This window comes from Carcharhinus amblyrhynchos, chromosome 20, assembly GCF_965287045.1.
Source record: "Carcharhinus amblyrhynchos chromosome 20, sCarAmb.v2.hapA, whole genome shotgun sequence".
Classification (NCBI taxonomy): domain Eukaryota; kingdom Metazoa; phylum Chordata; class Chondrichthyes; order Carcharhiniformes; family Carcharhinidae; genus Carcharhinus; species Carcharhinus amblyrhynchos.
The window spans coordinates 32,178,681-32,198,317 of NC_137343.1; the positions used below are offsets into that span (position 1 = coordinate 32,178,681).

The 19,637-nt window shown below is 41.6% G+C and overlaps 1 protein-coding gene across 1 annotated transcript in view; it reads left to right on the forward strand.

Annotated features, from left to right (window-relative positions):
• plbd2 (phospholipase B domain containing 2) overlaps positions 1–15,741 on the forward strand; it is a 44,095-nt gene extending 28,354 nt beyond the window's left edge. Inside the window, exons 7-12 of the mRNA XM_080208392.1 lie at positions 1,336–1,496; positions 4,449–4,544; positions 4,836–4,907; positions 8,034–8,186; positions 12,955–13,117; positions 14,644–15,741. Of these exons, the coding sequence (XP_080064518.1) occupies positions 1,336–1,496; positions 4,449–4,544; positions 4,836–4,907; positions 8,034–8,186; positions 12,955–13,117; positions 14,644–14,811 (813 nt within the window). The 3' untranslated portion in view covers positions 14,812–15,741. The remainder of the gene's footprint in view (positions 1–1,335; positions 1,497–4,448; positions 4,545–4,835; positions 4,908–8,033; positions 8,187–12,954; positions 13,118–14,643) is intronic.
• Positions 15,742–19,637: the final 3,896 nt, after the last annotated feature.

Here is a 19,637-nt window from a genome sequence, read left to right on the forward strand (position 1 = left end):
ACTGTAATGAACCAATGATACTAATTAAGAGGGAAGTAGTGACACCTTCAGTCACATCGGTGACCACTATTTTAAAATAGAATGCTGAACATAAGAACTAGGAGCAGGAGTGGGCCATCTGGCCCCTCGAGCCTGCTCCGCCATTCCTGAAGATCATCAGCTCCACTTACACACCCACTCGCCACAACCCTTAATTCCTTTACTGTTCAAAAATTTATCTATCCTTACCTTAAGAACATTCAATGAGGTAGCTTCAACTACTTTACTGGGCAGGAAATTCCACAGATTCACATTCTTTTGTGTGAAGAACTTTCTCCTCAACTCAGTCCTGAATTTGCTTTCCCCTTATTTTGAGGCCATGCTCCCATGTTCTAGTTTCACCCACCAGTGGAAACTTCCATGCTTCTATCTTATCTATTCCCTTCATAATTTTATACGTTCCTATAAGATCTCCCCTCATTCTTCTGAATTCCAATGAGTATAGCCCCAGTCTACTCAGTCTCTCCTCATAAGCCAACCCTCTCAACTCTGGAATCAACCTAGTGAATCTCCTCTGCATCCTCTCCAGTGCCAGTATATCCTTTCTCAAGTAAGGAAACCAAAACTGTACACAGTACTCCAGATATGGCCTCACCAGCAATTTATATAGCTGCAACATAATCTCGCTGTTTTTAAACTCCATCCCTCTAGCAATGAAGGACAAAATTCCATTTGCCTTCTTAATTACCTGTTACACCTGCTCCTTGTGATTCTTGCACAAGGACACCCAGGTCCCCCTGCGCAGCAGCATGCTACAATTTTTTACCATTTAAATAATAGTCCATTTTGCTGTCATTCCTAACAAAATGGATGACTTCACATTTACCAACATTGTACTCCATCTGCCAGACCCTCGGCCATTCACTTAGACTATCTATATCCCTTTGTAGATTTTTAGCATCCTTTGCACACTTTGCTCTACCACTCATCTTAGTGTTAGCTGCGAATTTTGACACACTACCCTTGGTCCCTAAATCCATCTGTGTAAATCGTAAACAAATTAGTCCCAACACTGATCTCTGAGGCACACCACTAGTCACTGATTGCCCATATGCTCCCCGCTCTTTGCTTTCTGTTAGTTAACCAATCCTCTATCCATGCTAATACATTATCCGTAACACCGTGCACCTTTATCTTATGTAGCAGTCTTTAGTAGGTCACGTTGTCAAATGCCTTCTGGAAATCCAGATACACCACATCCTTAGGTTCCCCATTGTCCACTGCACATGTAATGTTCTCATGAAAGATTAATATGATGCATTATTAAAAATATATCGCTTTAATTTTTCCTGTTAGGTTGCTATGGAAACCACAATAGGTAATAATAATGCACAGTTGTGGAAGTTTGTGCAGCCCGTTGGTTCTGTGATGGAGTGGTTAAGGAACATAGTAGCGAATCGACTGGCTAGGAGTGGTGCGGAATGGGCTGGAATTTTTAAGAATTACAACAGTGGCACGTAAGATTTGCCAATTTTAACTGTCTTGCAATGAATCAAACAGCTTTTTAAAAAAGTTTATTTCTGGGGTGTGGGTGAACAGAGTATGGAGTGAATATAGGCGAGGTCAGAATTATAGAATCCCTACAGTGCAGAAGGAGGCCATTTGGCCCATCAAGTCTACACCGACCACAATCCCACCCAGGCCATATCCCCATGACCCTACTTATTACCTTACTAATCCCCCTAACACTAAGGTACAATTTAGCATAGTAACCCACACATCTTTGGACTGTGTGAGGAAACTGGAGCACCCAAGGAAACCCACGCAAACACAGGGAGAATGTGCAAACTCCACACAGACAATGACCCAAGCCAGGAATCGAATCCGAATCCCTGGTGCTGTGAGGTGGCAATGCTAACCATTGTGCCACCATGCTGTCCCATAATATCTATTGCCTTTTTTAATTGCTGCCTTTCAGAAAGTGATGTTGAATGAGAAAAATAAGTCTATTGCATTAGTGGATGAGTTTTACAAACCATCTTTTAATGTGAAGATATAATTGGTGTCTGAATAACTTAAATGAATTAATCGAGGTATAAGACTATTTTAGGTTGCAAGTGATATAGCCGAGCAAGATGAATACAATAGTACCTTGAGAATTTGACTTCAAGTGACCAACATTTTAGAAGTTTAACTTCAGATTTTTCAATGGTTTTTTTCACATTTACATTGAAACCCTAATTGCCATTGAAGATCAGGCTTGTATTTCTGCATACAAACACTCAGAAGCTGAGTTGGAATGACCAGAGAGCAATGTCCTGTAACAATGCAATATAATGTAATATTATCTATGTTTCTTCAGAAGGAACTCTTCAAATTTAGACATAAACATATAACAAAACTTACACCACCTTATAAATCAAAGAAAGTGTTTAATAAAGAAACTTCATAACTCCAAACTTGGACCTCACTCTGTGCCAACCCAAACTCCCCACAATTCCCAACAGGTTCTTATTTATAGTGAGTCAGCTAGTCAGTTGACCATCACATCATTCTATAGTTGGTTCCATGGTTTACTGGGTCAGGTAACCCTTACAGCTTGTTACATTATATCCAGTACAAAGTTGTCACTGGTTACATTCTAACAATCTATGCCAGATGTCATTAATTCAGGAATTGACTTAAAATGAATGCCCACAGTATAATTACCATTAGAAACCTATTTTATTTTTGCCGTATTTTACAGATTCCAAGGTTTCTGAAATGTTTGAATCCAAAGCTAAACATGTGTCTGCATAGATATCCATAAATGGTGACTCGTGTCCTTAATATAAACACGCATCAATAATTTTCCTCCTTATTCATCACATTCAGGATCTAATTTTAAAGGCAGGTTGATATTTTCCTTGTCCTCAATTAAATTACTCAGCCTCCAAAGCTTGTATTTTACTCCTTGACATGTATGTAACTGCTTGGTGGCTTCAGTCCAATGCAAATTAAAATGATAACTTATTTTGTAAATCCCTAACAAAATCTCAACATGTGCCATTTCTGAATTTTAGTTCAGAGCATACATGCTTTTGAATGATTTTCTCATTGCATTCTTGCTACTTAATTTAATTCCATAACTTCAAGTCTCAAGAAGGACTCATTGAGTGAAAAGGGTGACTAATTAAGGGCCGCATCCAATGCCAAGGACATGATAAATGGGAGAATCGTGGACTTGTCTGGTGTGATTGAGTAGTACAACCCAAGTATGTGTTAAGTTCTATTTAACTTTATTTTTACATAACAATATCCAAGTAAATGTAAAATGCAAACAGAGCAGTCAGGGATATTAAATTCAGTCATTAGAAAGCAAATATCACAATTGGATTCAGCAAAACATCTGCAGTGCCTTAACTCTGAGGAAGGTAGAGTTTGGAAAATGCATCACTGTCACCCATTTTAAGCTCCCTGTCCACTGAAATATGTTACTGACTTAAACATAAATCTGTAAACGTTCAGGGTGGAATTTTCTGGCCATGCTTGCCCCGAAATTGGAAAATCCCCACCTCCTCCCCCCGAGGTCAACAGACATTCTGCGGGTCCGCCCCTCACCCAGTCTGATTCCCATAGCGGGTGGGAGGGTAAAATTCATCTTGTAGAGTACATTTTCCTCTTTTTATACTGGAGCGTCTGCTGGCAAGGATATACCCATCAGAAAACCTGATTACTTTCTTCCCATGTCAATTGTTGAACAAGAAATTGATCAGACTTGGTTTGATATGTGCTCTCCTTTCTTTCGCAGTTTTCACAGAATCCCTACAGTGCAGAAGGAGGCCATTCAGTCCATCGAGTCTGTACTGACCACAATCCCACTCAGGCCCTATTCCTGTAACCCCACATATTTACCCTGCTAATCCCTCTGACACGCGGGTCAATTTAGCATGGTCTATCAACCTAATCTGCACATCTTTGGACTGTGGGAGGAAACCGGAGCAAGCAGAGGAAACCCACACAGACACAGGGAGAATTTGCAGATTCCACACAGTGACCGGAGACCAGAATTGAACCTGGGATCCTGGCGCTGTGAGGCAGCTAACCACTGTACCACCCTCCACTGTGCCACCATACCACCCTGTTCTTTGCACCCAGATGATTTATTCCATAGATAAATTTTAAAAGGGTGCTAGATAGATAGATAAGGATGAAGAACATGCAGGGTCTGTGCAAATAGACTGCCTTTTCAAAGATGGCTTTTTGTACCGTAGGTTTCTGTGCGTCTTTATGCACAGATTTTCTGTTACAGCTTAGAAATTCACTCTAAGCTAACATCAGCCTGGATCTTTCTTCCTTGGTGCACATTCCTGACTATATCTTCCCTGCCATTTCAATGCTTTCTGACTCTGCTTTAATGTACACTAAAGTAATGTACTGAATATTGCAGATTGCAAGATACTTTATACTGTTTTCATTTTCTTCTACAGTTACAATAATCAGTGGATGATTGTGGACTATAATTACTTTTCACCAGGCAAATTTGAAATTAAAAGTAACTTGCTAACAATTCTGGAACAAATACCGTAAGTATGAATGAGATCTGCTCGATTTTTTTTCCTGGAATATTCTTTGTTCAGCATCTTTGGATAATTCACCCTTGCCAAAATACATGCCATCTTCATTAATTATTTCCATTTTTTGTATAAAAATTGTTAATAGAATTTAGTGTTTTTGAAGATTTTTGATTTTTGCCGAGGATATTTGTCTACTAGAATAGTGGCAGTTTGTTGATTGTATTCTACTTTTCACTATTGTGCATGTTTTAATATTGCATTTCATAATTTCTCATGTAACCTCCTTCTGTGCAATTGCAGTGGGCAAATAATTATTGCTGATAAAACAGAAGAACTGATGCAGAAAGGTTACTGGGCCAGTTACAACATACCGTAAGTGTGCATTTCGGTGGACTTCATAAGCTATTGTTTGTAGCTTAGAGCTGTTTCTTTCCCCATAAGTTAAAGTATTCCTTTCATGTTTCATAACTTAATAAGATTCCTGTGTACACTTCCCAGAAACACAGAAATGCTCTCCCATTTTTTCTTTTCATTTATATTCAGTGTTCATGCCTGCACCTTTCCCCTGCCAAAACATTAGTGAACCCATTCTGCACATCTAGTTCATGGGGTGGAGTAGTGGTCTTGTCATTGGACTAGTAATTCAGAGACCCAGGTTATTGTTCAGGGAACATGGATTCAAATCCCACTACAGTCAAATGAGGATGACCATGAAATCATTGTTGACTGTTGTAAAAACCCATCTGGTGCACTAATGTCCTTTAGGGAAGGAATTCTGCTGTCCTTACCTGGTTTGGGCTACAGTGACCCCAGACCCACAGCAATGTGGTTGAATCTTAACTGCCCCCTGAAAAGGAAGCCATATGTATTTGTGCTGCAGCACTATATCATGGTGATCTAGACCCACCACCATTGTGTGAATCGGTATTCATTGAACTCTGCAACTCGTACAGTTGAGTTCAGTTTTAATGACACAAAGAATGCCCAAATAGATGGTGTTGTCATGGAATCCCCTTTAAACCCAGCTCTGACAAACATCTTTGGGCTCCATGAGAAGCGTGTTTGCGATGGAATGGTACCTAACCTCCTATCCCTTGCACATTTCTGAGATGTGGATGATACGTCTGCTATATTTAAATCCACACCTGCATGTAATAATTACCTGAGACATCTTAATGGGCTCCATCCTCTTCTCGAATTCACCTTTGAAATGGAGCAGTCAAATGAACTCCCTTGATATACTAGTTGAGAAATCTAGCAAGGGATTCCCTACCACAGTTTGCCCCAAGCCTACCTTCACTTGTCAGTGGCACATTGGGATTCCACCTACTTTAAGATTGGTTTTATTGGCAACCTTGTAAATAGGGCTTGAGTTATTTGTTCACCACAGAGGTCTGATGCTGAAATATAATGCATCAAAGGCATCCTGCGGGATAATGGCTGCTCTGATCAGAGCATTTTCCTCTGTGTATCATGAAAACTCATGGCCTACTGTTGTCACTTTTGTTACCTCAAGTTACCCTGGAAGGTATCTCAAACATTTCAGCAGCTGGTGAAGCTAGCTGTTTCATGCCACTATTATGCAGTAGCAATACAAGTGGTATTTGTTATTAACAGGGTGCTGCTGTCAAGCTAAAAAGATATTCCACAAGTGAGTAATGTGGTATATGAATTTCAGTGCCAGTGTGATTCTAAGGGTGTAGGCTGTACATATCAAATATTGGTGAAACATATCAAACAGCATATCCCTTCTGCTGTTCACAATGGGCAAACTACAGACCATACTCAACCAGCCTGTGCTTGCAAAGCAGTATCCAACTAGTGTTCTTGCAAAATAAGTAACCTGATGAGTGCAAAACGATAAAGCCACAACATGTCTTTTTTTTAATCAGTACTCAAGTTCTGGACTACGAAATGATTACATATAAAATTAACTTTATTATATAAAGTAAAACAGTTTTCAATAGCCATCTGATACTGTAACACTCAGAATTAATGGCTGTGATCACTGTGGGTCACAAAATCTTGTTAAATTTATTCCTCCCTTAGGAAGCATTTCAGATCTACCCTGCATTGAATGGCTCCCAGAACTTCCCTGACCCCTAATTTCCTGGAGCCTGCTAACAGCAGCAACTTTCTGAGTGGAGCCTCTTCCCTTGCTGCAGAATATTCACATCAAGTGAAACCAGAGTATCATCTAAATTCCATCCATCCGCATGATGAAATAGTCTTTCAGGGTTCACTGAATGCCTTTAAATTAATTTAATTAATCTAACTCCCAAATCAAAACACCTCCCTGAACAATATTTCTTTGCAAGCAGCGTAGACATCACGAGTGGGATTTTACAGCCTCGTTCGGGTGAGACCGGGAATTCCCTGCCCAAGGTCAATTGACCAATTCTGTGGTAGGCAATGTGGTAGAGTTCCGGTCCATGTCTCCAGTTCTCCAGCTAAGTAAGCCCACCTGTTGTCTTATGGCTCTAACTCTTCTATTCTGATACTACTAAACAAACATAGGTAACCTTCTGAACAGCCATTTCTTTTAGGTGTTCTGGCAATCTCTAATCCTCCTGCATTTTGGTTACCTTACGTTCACAACAACAGTCTTCCCAAAATGAAACATTACCTCTAAAATATTAACATGAACTAGATTTTCCTAACAACATGTGAATTTAGGAAACAGGAGCAGGAGTTTGCCGTTTTCCCCTTTTGAGCCTACTTCACCACTTGATAATATCATGGTAATGTGATTGTGGCCTCCAATTTCATGCCTACCTGCTATACTCTTTCACTAACTCCACTTTTAAGAATAATCAATGACCCTGACTCCATCACTGTCTGGGAAAGGGAATGTCACAAGCTCAAAACCCCCATGAGAACAAACATTTCCCCTCATCTCCCTCTTGTTTTATCTCACCCAGAGTACTGTGATTTCTTGGAGCTAATTGAGTTGGCATAATATGCAGAATGCATGTGTTTAAGTGTTACTGGATGAAATATTCCCATCACTAATTTTCTTGCCCCGGTTATTTGAATTAAAATAATCCGTTTATATTTATGTTGACATTTTGCATCTCGTATGAATTTTTTTAATGGCTTTTGGGTTGTTTAACTAAGATTTTCCATGAGGAAAGTTGGCATTGGATAGTAGCTAGTGGAAATAAATTCCCCACTGCCTTGAATTCACAGTCTTCTTTCTCACATTGATTCAGATGTACCTTTAAAGGAGAACTTTCCCCTCCCTACAGCAAAAAAAAATTCTAAGATAATGCTGTCCCTGGCCTGTTGCTCTGGTCAGCTCAAAGTAGCAATGGCAGAGAAATCAGGTGTTGCTCCCTCTCTCTCTCTCAATAATGTTAAGTAACTCAGAGCAGCAAAATTGGGGAAAAGTTGTACAAGTAAATATTTCAAACAAAACTTCCATTAATGAAATCAAAACTTTAAGAATTTTGATGAATTAACCACAATTCATGTTAATCAAATCTTTCTTTTGTACAGGTATTTTGAAGAGATCTTCAATGCCAGTGGTAAACAAATCTTGCTTAACGAATATGGAGATTGGTTCAGTTATAACAAAACTCCTCGAGCTCTGATATTCCGCCGAAATCAGACTTTGGTTACAGATATGGACTCAATGATTAAATTAATGAGGTACATGGAGCTGTGAGAGCTAGGATGATGTACTTTGTGTTGACTTTTCAGAATAGTAAATGTAGTGTGGCTCACGCTAAGGTTCTGCTGGCTTTATCAGTGTATTACAGTAACACAAAGGGACTTGGGTAAACCTCACTGTATATTGATTTTAGATCCTAGATACTGGCTCATGTGCTTGAAACAGATAATACCAAACAGTAACATGGGTACTATTTAAGGCATTTATAAGAAATTGCACAAGATTGTCCCATCTGAAGTACCGAATTCTATGTAATATTTTAGACTAATGTAATGAAACTAATCCTTAGAATCATAGAACCCCTATAGTTCAGAAGGAGGCCATTCAGCCAATCAAATCTGCACTGACAACAAACCCCCCCAGGCTCTTTCCCTGTAATCCCACGTATTTACCCTGCTAAATCCCCTGACACTAAGGGTCAATTTAGCAAGGCCAATCAACCTAACCCACACATTTTTGGATTGTGAGAGGAAACCAGAACGCCTGGAGGAAACCCACGCAGACACAGGGAGACTGTGCAAACTCCACACGGACTGTGATCCAAGCCGGGAATTGAACCTGGGTCTCTGGTGCTGAGAGGCAGCAGTGCTAACCACTTAGCTGTCCGTGGGAAAGACTAATTTTAAAATACTAATTAGCTTTTATCAATCAAACCTCGATCCAATTTTTCATACATTTATCCGCCATATTATAGACTTTCCTGTGAAAATGTCTTGCTGTTTATTAGGTTCATAAGATTTCAAAATATTGTTCTACTCAGTTCCATTTATCGGCATCTTCGTTGTGTTATTGTGCAATGATGCACTCAGATAGCAAACTTATTACTTAACATGAAATTTCAAAATTCTGGGCTGGTATTGATGCCAGACACATACATACCTCATCAGTTTCTTGAATTCGAACACCACAAGGGGGATTCTCCAGGCCCCCCCCCCCCCATTGTGATTCACGATGGTCCAGATAATCGTGAGTCTGTGGGAAAATGAGTTTGGCGCCAGTCTCCAAACCCGCTGCGACCCAACCAGACTGCACTGCTAGTGCGGATAGGTTCCTGGCCAGAGTGGGCAGGAAGCCTTTAAATATTTAAATACATCCATTTACATATCATTAGTGGGCATGCAGCCCAAGTCAAATCGCCCTCGCTCTTCACCCACCACCTCAGCCATCCATCCCCATCACACCATGTAATCATGAGGTTCATCTCTCCTCTCCCCCCACCCTCCCTCCCCTCCACTCAGCCTCCTCCCCTGACTTCAGGATTAGACCATGCCTACTTTGTAATCAGGATCAGTGGGGTGCTTGAGGTGCAGGAACCGTGAAGGAAATTCAAAATAAACACAGAAAGCTGGATACTGCTAGAAACCCTTTGATCTGACAGTTGGATCTTTTATGAGGCAGTACAGTTGAACTTGTTACAGATCATAGGCTTCGAGTTGCAATAGAGAGGGTTCAGACAATTTATGTCTGTGGGGAGGCCACAATAACTTCAAATCAAAGCTGTGTGCATACACTGGGGCTGAGTGCACAGCTGTGCAGGCTGGAACAATCCCTCCCCCCACCAATTGACATCTCTCCATCAGAGGACTTTAAAGGTTCTCACCTACGGCTTCTGATAGGGAGAAAGTGTTTGGCCTGAAGGGAAGCAGAGTTGGTGGTCTGAGGGGAAAGAGAGGCCGAATAGGAATCTGAGGAAGAAGAGACCTGATTTGGAGTTTGAAGGTGAAGATGGCTGTGGAGGAGTCTGAATGGAAAGGTGGTCTGAGAAGGGAAGTCTGAGGGGAAAAGGGCCCTGTGTGGGGATGTCTGAGGGAGAAGGGGAGCTGAGTGGGAGGGTCTGAATGGGGAGATGGTCTGAGAGGGGAGGGGAGCTGAGTGGAGTGGGTAGGGTCACCCTCATGCCTGTGTGGTGCGAGAAGTGGTGGGAACGTCACCCGTTATTTGTGGGTAGGAGGTATGCCCCTATTTGGTGAGGGGTTGGTGGTGCTCCCCTGGTCAGTGGTATGGCACCATTTCATTTTTTGGGGCAAGGGTGTCCAGTAAGTGAGCGCAGAAAACCCCTTAAAAATGGCAGTCCAGTCTTGGAACAGCAGGTCTGGCCGGCAGTTTGTCCACAATGCATAAATTGGCATCCATCAGCTGCTAATGCCAGTGATAAACTCTCCAGATTTCCCCCTGGCGTGGGTACTTAGTCTCACTTTGGGAGACTTTTCTCTCTCTCTCTCCCTGTCTTCTACACCACCACCCCCCACCCCCGCCAACATGATTGGATAAGGATGTGACTGGAGCTGATTGAATTCTTAATTTGAAGAAGCCCGCAAGCCAAACATGTAAGTCCAATAATTCATTCATGGATTGAAATTGTGTCAGATAAAATTCATTACTTGTGAGAGAAATCAAAACTAGCGACGATAACTGTAAGATAATCAATAATAAATCCAGTCAGAAATTCAGGAGAAATCGCTTTACCCAGACAGTTGTTAGCAAGTTGAACTTGCTGTCAAATAGAATAGTTGAATAGCAAATAACATAGCTATACCCAAGAGAAATGGTAAGTATTCCAGGGAGAACGGAATCGATGTTTATGCTGATCATGAGAAGAAATAAAGTGAGAGGAGGTCCATGTGGAGCCTAAATATCAGCATTGATTAGTTGGGTCGAATGGTCTGTTTCCATGTTGTAAATTAGATATAATCCATGGAATCATTTATTTGAAAATTATTTCTCTATTTAACAGGATTCCATTTTGACAATGTTACATTTTGAAACAGAATTTTTTGTATTCAGCCAGTTCCTGTTCTCCCGCCATGAATCCTTATTTCTAATTACTCTTGTTTGGGTGTTCATATCTGAGACCCATGCAACTGTAGTGGTAACTGTAAAAATCTTGATTCACAAAGGGCACTGTAACTATTTATTTTGCTTTCCCCCTAATTTAGAAAATAAAAGAACAGTTAGAAAAGTGGCACTTGCAAGTTGTTGAGGCATCTATAATTATTTCATTCATCTGTCTACCTTGCTGCACAGTGTGGTTTACTGAAGTGAGGATGTGTTCATCCGGCAGGAAGGATAAAAGAACTAACTTCACAAAGTAAATTGAAGAAAAGGTTTAATAAAGAAACTTCTTTACACCACCACTTGGGCTACGTATTGGGCCACAAATGCTCACCACAATCCCCATCTGGCTTTCTATTAATACCTGATCAGCTGCTATTGGAATGACCTTACAGCTGGATAAACACATCCTCATTTCAGTAAATCTCACCAGGTCAGCTGACCACCACACCACTTTGCCATTGGTTATATTGCCTACCAGGTCAGCTGAACATCCCAGCTTGTTATCATTGGTTACATTATAACAGGATATGGACATAAAATCTAGACACACTTCTAGGTCTAGTTTGGTTTGTTTAACTCTCGCAACTTGTCGGATATCAAAATAACATCACAATAATGAACAATAATTACACCATCTAATTTTCGAACTGGGGGGCAGTTTTCCCATGCCGCCCGCTAGGGGGAAACATAGCGGGCAGGACACGGACCGTGGAGGGGTGTTGTGGGGGGGTGGGGGGGGTGGTGTTTCCTGCCACTGGGGAGTACGTGGCCAGAAAATCCCGCCCTGGACTTCACACCAATGAGATTGAGTCCAACATCTTTCTCTTCTAAGTTAAAAATAAAAGGATGTTCATCATCAGAAAATGTAAGATTCAATCACAAATACATGTTAGCAGGAAGAAATAATTATTTCAGGCAAACAATAAACACCTTTGACTGCCTTTGCAGAATGCAGTGCTGAAAGGATTTAAAATCCTGGAATTCCCTTCCCAACAATACGACGGCAGTTCCTTCACCGCAAGAAAGTGGTTCATCACCACCATCTTGAGGATGATTAGGGATAGGCAATAAATGCTAGCCTTGCTGGTGATGCCCATGCTTAATAGAATTTTTAGTTCCATACATTTATTCCTATATCTCTGCAAAGAGAGAGGAAATTCACACGCAGAGTGTGAATATGATATTACGTTTCCTTGACACAGATTAAATAGTTGTGACAATGGATAAGTGGGAAGATTCAAAGAAGCTATTAGTCTATTCTTCCAGGCTCCTGATTTCTTCTATTTTCTCATCAGGATAGACAATCTACTTTGCAACCAGGAAGGAAGGTTGCCAGATCCAATACACTATTCTACACACACTTCCTTCTCCCTGGCACTTCACTGTGTTTAAAAACCCATGCTAAGCACATCTTTCCTTTTTTTTTGGATCACGTAACTTTGGAAGTCCGCTTTTTAATCTACAAACTTTAAAGCATAAAAAAGCCTAATTTCTGCTTCTTGGTTTCACCTGTTGTGATCTCCCCAGTCTTTTCCAGAAATAAAAGCACCATGTAAAGTCAAATATTTTTCATGACCTCCAACATTAGAAAGTGACTTTAGTCAGTCAAGTACTTCTGAAGTGTAGTTCCTGCTGCAATGTAGGAATTGTACTGGTATCCTGCACTTTGCAACTTTGATCTTCACTTGGAGTTCTCGGTTTTAAAATAAAGTTCAGGTTACAGCTGAAAACTTGATCTGCAATCTCCAATTGCAAGGCTATTGCTTGCTTAAATCTTCAAACTCTGTGATTTTGCATAATGAATTGTACTACTAACTTTCAGATATAAAAAAAGTAAATATAATTTTGACTTTTAACTCACGTTTTCACTTTTCAAGTGGATTTATCGCAATCATTTTTTAAATTTGTCAGATATAATAACTTCAAGAACGACCCTTTGTCTGAATGTAAGCAGTGTAACCCTAAACGCAACGGTGAGAACACCATCTCTGCTCGATCTGACCTGAATCCAGCCAACGGAACTTACCCATTTCCAGCATTAGGACTGCGTTCACATGGAGGGACAGACATGAAGGTGAGATTTTCTTGGACTGTGTTGAGCAGCAGAGAATTGGGTAGGGAGAACCGCAAATGTTGCACAACACACAACAGCATCTGAAAGAGACAAGATCAAATAAAATTTTGGATGGAACCTTTCATAAGAACAGCAGGAATCCCGGTAATGAGTTCCATTTGCAATATTTTGTCTTTTTTATTCAGTTATTGACTGGCCTGCAGTATAATTCCAGTCATGTCTGTTATTTAAGTTTCTCTTTCCCTTATCCCTGCGCAGACATTTCATTTCTGAACAGAGGTTATTTTAATTCTGTTTACGTTTGCCTTCTTAGGAAATTTTTCATTTTCTCATTGTTCACTCTGTCCATGCACTGGATAGGTTCATAGTCTAACAGTGTCTGACATCTTACACAAATATTGAATAACACCTGAAAACGTCGATAAGGGATCCTAATTTTAACTCCTTTCCTGAAGTGGTATTTGTACAATTCACAAAGGAGCTCTTGTTAAGAAATAGGTTTTAACAATTAACCAAGCAATGTAGGAGCTCCTGAAGAAGTAATCTGTCTGTAATAGCATTGTTACTTCCTCCTTTAATGATGCCACCTCTCCTATTGTGTTTACTGATGCACTGATGTGCAGTGCAAGCTTGAGCCATTTGATAGCACTCTCGCCTCTGGATCAGTAAGTTCTGGATTTGAATCCTGCAACATGACCCGAGTGTATAATTCCTATACATTGTCTGAGGCCCTTTCATTCATAGACTGCCCATTTGTATGCCCAGGAAAGCATTAAGGATCCCATGGGGGCAATTCTTCCAAAAAGCTACTAGGCAGAGAAAAATCGGGTTTGTGCCCGATTTCTCGCCTCTCACGATGTCCGGCGCGTTCTCAGCACCGATGTCAGGCGCGTTCAGCCTTGTGCCCGAAAAGCCCACGCTAGGCCACAGGGAGGTTTAGGTCACAAAGGCTGGCTGATAGGAGCAGAAGCAGAGACAGGTCTCTGTGCTGTCACAGCACAGAAAACTGCACGTGCACAATAGCACCCTCTGCTGCTTTTAGACAACTCTCAGGTGATTTAGGTCCTGCCCACTGCTCCTCCTGGTGCAAAAGAGATCAGAGATTTTTTATTGCAGAGCTCCGTAAGATTTGACTCACCAAAAAAATGGATCTGAATCTCTCCCATTTTCACGCACGTTCTGGACTTGGAATTTTTTTGGTAAGATCGTCCCCTTTAAGTCTACAACAAATTCCTCTTTCAACAAAGATAACAGGTTTAACTGGTTGTTTGTGTCTCTACTTTTTGCGGTATTATAGTTTATCTAATGAGAGTCGCTGTGCACTACATGTAATTTGTTGTTTGAAATGCAAGGATTTATTTACTTCACAGTGCTTATAATTCCACAAATAAGCTCTTATTTCTTTTAGAGGTGATCAATAACCATTTCTGATAAGCCGTTCCTCTTTGTGGGCCCAGTATTGTGACCATAGGGGCTCTCTAAAGCAAGACCAACACATTTGACCTGTATCTTGTGTTCATACCTAGGTTACTTCATTTGAGTTGTACAAGACCTACCAAATGATTGCAGTGAATGGCCCGACGTGGGACCAAGTTCCAGCGTTTCAGTGGAGCAAATCCCCTTTCAGCAAGCTAACGCATATGGGGCATCCTGATCTATGGAAGTTTTCACCAGTAATGGTGCAGTGGAACTGAAAACCTAAGAACATTTACCAGATTAAAAGAAATTTACTTTAAATCGGGATAAGCCATCTATGTTTAACATCAGCCTTACTTAAAATATTCCTGTGTTAACTTGCATGAAGCTGATGTTTGAATGAGAAGAGAATTATAAGTGTCTGACTGAGCACCACTTGCGGTGTAGCTTCTGCAAAATAATCACTACCTTTTACCAAAGTTTCATTTTAAAAACAACCTGTTATGCACTTGATGAAATTTGATGTCGCTGGTGTTCCATTTTAACATGATGGAAACACAAATTGAAGCACATGGCGGGATTTCTTAGCTAATGTATTTTTACAGCCTCCGTCTGCTGAGTAAAGGGACTTTTTTAAGCCTTTGATATTTTGTTATAGCTTAATGAATAAGAGATAGTTTCACTCCCAGGAGGTTACTCTTTTTTTTCAGTCAGAGTGACCTGATGGGTCTGTAGCTGTGCACACTTTTGCCCATGACAAGACATGCAGGAAGACACAGCAGAGTGAATGGAGGGTGAACTGCCAAAAACCACCACCTCGCTATTCTTTGGTTAACAGTCAGACCAAATAAAAATCCATCTTAAAGTTAGTTGTTGTACCAGAGGCCCCATAACACTGGGTACATGTTGTACCTTACAGTGACTTGCTCATCTTGATTGGTTGCCTGTCAACTGACCATCTGTCTGGAAACTTTGCAAATGCAAACCAGACTGTCAGACATTATGCCATGTGTGGTTGCTGTTAACCTGATTGAAGTATTATTTGAAACTTAAGCTTTTTTAAAATGTTTCTTCAATTCTATGTATCTGGTGCTAATACAGAAAATTGTACTTTACTTTTGAAGGACGCTGATTTGCTCTTGAACGCAGAGCATGTTTCCTGCCCTTGAGTTGTGATATTTGAATAAAGTCGGTGAAATATGATATGAGCATCAGACCTGAGTGGCCTGATGATTTAACATTGGTCAATATTAATGTAATTTGCCAGCTGCTGCCGTTCAGAAGGTCTATACACTGCTAATAGTATCCAAATTATTTAACAATTCCTCATATTAGGAAAAACCTTGGATGGGAAGTGAGGTGCCGTGTTGAGTTGGAATACATTGGGTGGGAATTTTCCACTCCTGCTGCACTAATCAAGTAGCGTAACGGGGAGAGAAATATGAGCAAGAGGTGAAAAAAAATCAGGTCCACGCCTGATTTCTGGCCCCTCACAATCTTTCAGGCCCTTCCGCCAGCATAATCAGCCTTGCATCCGGGAAGAGCATGAGACTAACGTAAATATTAATGACATGATTATCCTGTTGTTAATGAGCCCGGGATGCAATAATCCTGGCTCACTCTCCTTTTCCGCATCACTGGTCGGGGTCCTTGAGGATCAGATGATCCCCACCAACAGAGACCAGATGTGATGGTCTCACTGGTGGGACCAGAAGACATTAAAGCCCCCCACTCCTCCCTGGGTGGTTGGGAACAGGGCTGATCAGTGCCAACCTGGCACCCTGAGCATCAGAAAGTGCCAAGGGAGTGGGGCCTGAGAGGGTGGGATTTGACAGGGTGGAGTCAGGTGTTGGGGGTTGTGGGATACGGGAGGTTGAGGAAGGGGGAATTCTGCAACAGAAGGTGGGGGCTGGTTGGTGATGCAAGCAATTGGAGGTTGGGATTGGCAATCAGATGCGTGAGGGGAAGTGCTAACCAGATTGGGGAGGGAGGTGGTGATTGGGTGGGGGCTAATGTCTGTGGGATGGGGCTTGACCGATGTCTCAGTACCCTGTGTACACGGTGTACTGGGAGATTGGGGCGCCTGCGCAATGGCATCTCTAGCAATCTGCAACCAGCTTCCTGGTGAAGGATAGGCTCTGCCCACCCCCCCCGCTAGCGGGCACCACATTGCGGCCTCTGTATTGTACAGAGTGCCATAAATTACCACCACTTACCTCGCTGGAAAAACAGGCGAGAGAACCTCCTATTTTCTCGCCCTTTTGAAAGTTGGAATTTTTCTGAGAAAATTCCACCCACTGTCTTTTGGAATTGTCCCAAACTGATGGACTTTCAGCTTAATCATGAGGTTAGGTAATTTTTCAGCAGAACTAAATCAGTACAGGACTACTCAAACTGAAATGAAACGATTAATCTCCTGTAGCACTGTACTTGGGAATGAAGAGCCTTCAGGTTGAAGCTAGGGAAAAGCAACAATTCCACCAGTCACTAACCCCCATTTAGTTCAGAGTTTAATAGAGTTAAATGGCCATTTGGAAAGCAGAAGCATTGAATTGGCTGGAAATTAATCTGCAATTCAGACAGAGAGGCCATGCAATGCAAAGCGTGAGGTGCTACAGCAGCACCAAGAGAAAGAGGCTGTAATTACAGCATAACCATTTCATACAGGATATTATAAATGTGGACATGGGAATTTATCATAGAACTCCTTCAGAAAAAGAGCTACTCTGTTGGTGTAAAGTCATGTGTTTAGGGGATCTTAAATCTTATGAACAATAGAAAATATAAAGCAAGGGGCCATGCCCTCTCTGGTAATGCATGCATGGAAAAAATAAAAACAGCCAGAATTCTTAGTGGAGTCCATCTGCACTATATGTTGTTTATCAGTGAAATCACTTGGAATTAAGTGAGATTAAAATAACTCATTTTTCTCAGATGGAAGGTGAAGCGTACCTGTTGCATATTTAATATATACTTGCCAAAGTCTGTCAAACCTACCTACAGAAGACAAACAAGATGGATATCCAATCCCTCTGTACTTTCATCGCCCAGCAGGATAGTCTGAAAGCACTCTGTTTCTGTTCACTGTCCTTTAGCGAAGGAAATCTGGTGTTCTTATCTGGTCTGGTGTATATGTGACTCCAGAGCCACAACAATGTGGTTGACACTCCACTGCCCTCAAGCAATTAGGGATGGGTAGTAAATGCTGGTCAGCCAGCAACGCCCATGTCCCTCAAATGTACTTAAAAAAAAGAGGCCTGAACAATCCCCATGCACCATTTTCCTGGTACCTAAGAAAAACCGCGCAACGTGCTTAATGACTATTGGCCGGTGACTCTGACATCCATCATAATGAAGTGCTTCGAAAGGCTAATCATGGCACAAATCAATTCCAGCCTCCCAGACTATCTGTATCCACAATGGTTTGCCTACTGCCCCAAAAGTAGATGCCATTTCCCTGACCCTGCACTCCACCCTGGAACACCTAGATAACAAGGACACCTATGTCAGACTCCTATTTATTGGTTACAGCTCAGCCTTCAACACCATTATTCCCACAAAACTCTTCTCCAAACTCCGTGACCTGGGCCTTGGCACCTTCCTCTGCGACTGGATCCTAAAGTTCCTAACTCACAGACCACAATCAGTAAGGATAGGCAACAACACCTCTTCCACTATCATCCTCAACACTGGTGCCCCACAAAGCTGTGTTCTCAGCCCCCTACGACTTGTACACCTATGACTGTGCGGCCCCCTCCAATTCGAGTTTCAAGTTGCTGACGATGCTACCATAGTGGGTTGCATCTCAAACAATGACGAGACACAGTACAGGAATGAGGTAGAGAATCTGGTGAACTGGTGTGGCAACAATAATCTCTCCCTCAATGTCAATAAAACAAAGGAGATTGTCATCGACTTCAGGAAGCGTAAAGGAGAACATGCCCCTGTCTACATCAATGGGGACGAAGTATAAAGCATCGAGACCTTCAAGCTTTTAGGTGTCCTGGTCCCCCGTGCCGACATATAGTTAAGAAAGCCCACCAACACCTCTACTTTCTCAGAAGACTGAGGAAATTTGGCATGTCAGCTATGACTCTCACCAACTTTTACAGATGTACTGTAGAAAGCATTCTTTCTGGGTGTATCAGAGCTTGATATGGCTCTTGCTCTAAGACAGCAAGGCACTACAAAAGTTCATGAATGTAGCCCAATCCATGGCGCAAACCAGCCTCCCATCCATTGATTCTGACTATACTTCCTGCTGCCTCAGCAAAGCAGACAGCATAATTAAGGATCCCCTGCACTCCAGACATTCTCTCTTCCACCTTCTTCCTTCAGGAAAAAGATACAAAAGTCTGAGCTCACAAACCAACCAACTCAAGAAAAGCTTCTTCCCTGCTGCTGTCAGACTTTTGAATGGACTTACCTTGCATTAAGTTGATCTTTCTCTACATCCTAGCTATGACAGTAATACCCCATTCTGCAGTCTCTCATTTCCTTCTCTATGAACAGTATGTTTTGTCTGTATAGTGTGCAAGAAACAATACTTTTCACTGTTAATATACGTGACAATAATAGATCAAATCAAATCCTCCACCTGGCTGAACTTCTTCTGTCACTCAACAATTTCTCCTTTAACCTGTCTCACTCCCTGCAAGGCGTGGCTATGGATATCCAGATGGGCCCCAGTTATGCCTGTCTTTTTATGGGTTCCTTGATCCAGTTGTATTCAGGCCCACTTCCATAACTCTTTTTCTGTTACATCGATAACTGTATTGGTGATCCTTCATGCTCTCACCTAGATCTGGAAATTTTTAAAATCAATTTTGCTTCCAATTTCTCTCACCTTCACATGGTCCACCTTCAATGCTCCCCTACCCTTCCCTGACCTCTCTGTCTCCATTTCTGGTGATAGACTGACCACCAATTTTCATTACAATACCGACCAACTCTCACAATTCCTCACACCCTGCTCCCAGTAAGAACTCCATCCCATTCTTCCAGTTTCTCCGCCTCTATTTAACCTCCTCAGCCACTCAATACAATCATCTCACTTCAGTGACTTTTTCCCCATATTAGCCCTGTATCACAATATGGCGCTGGC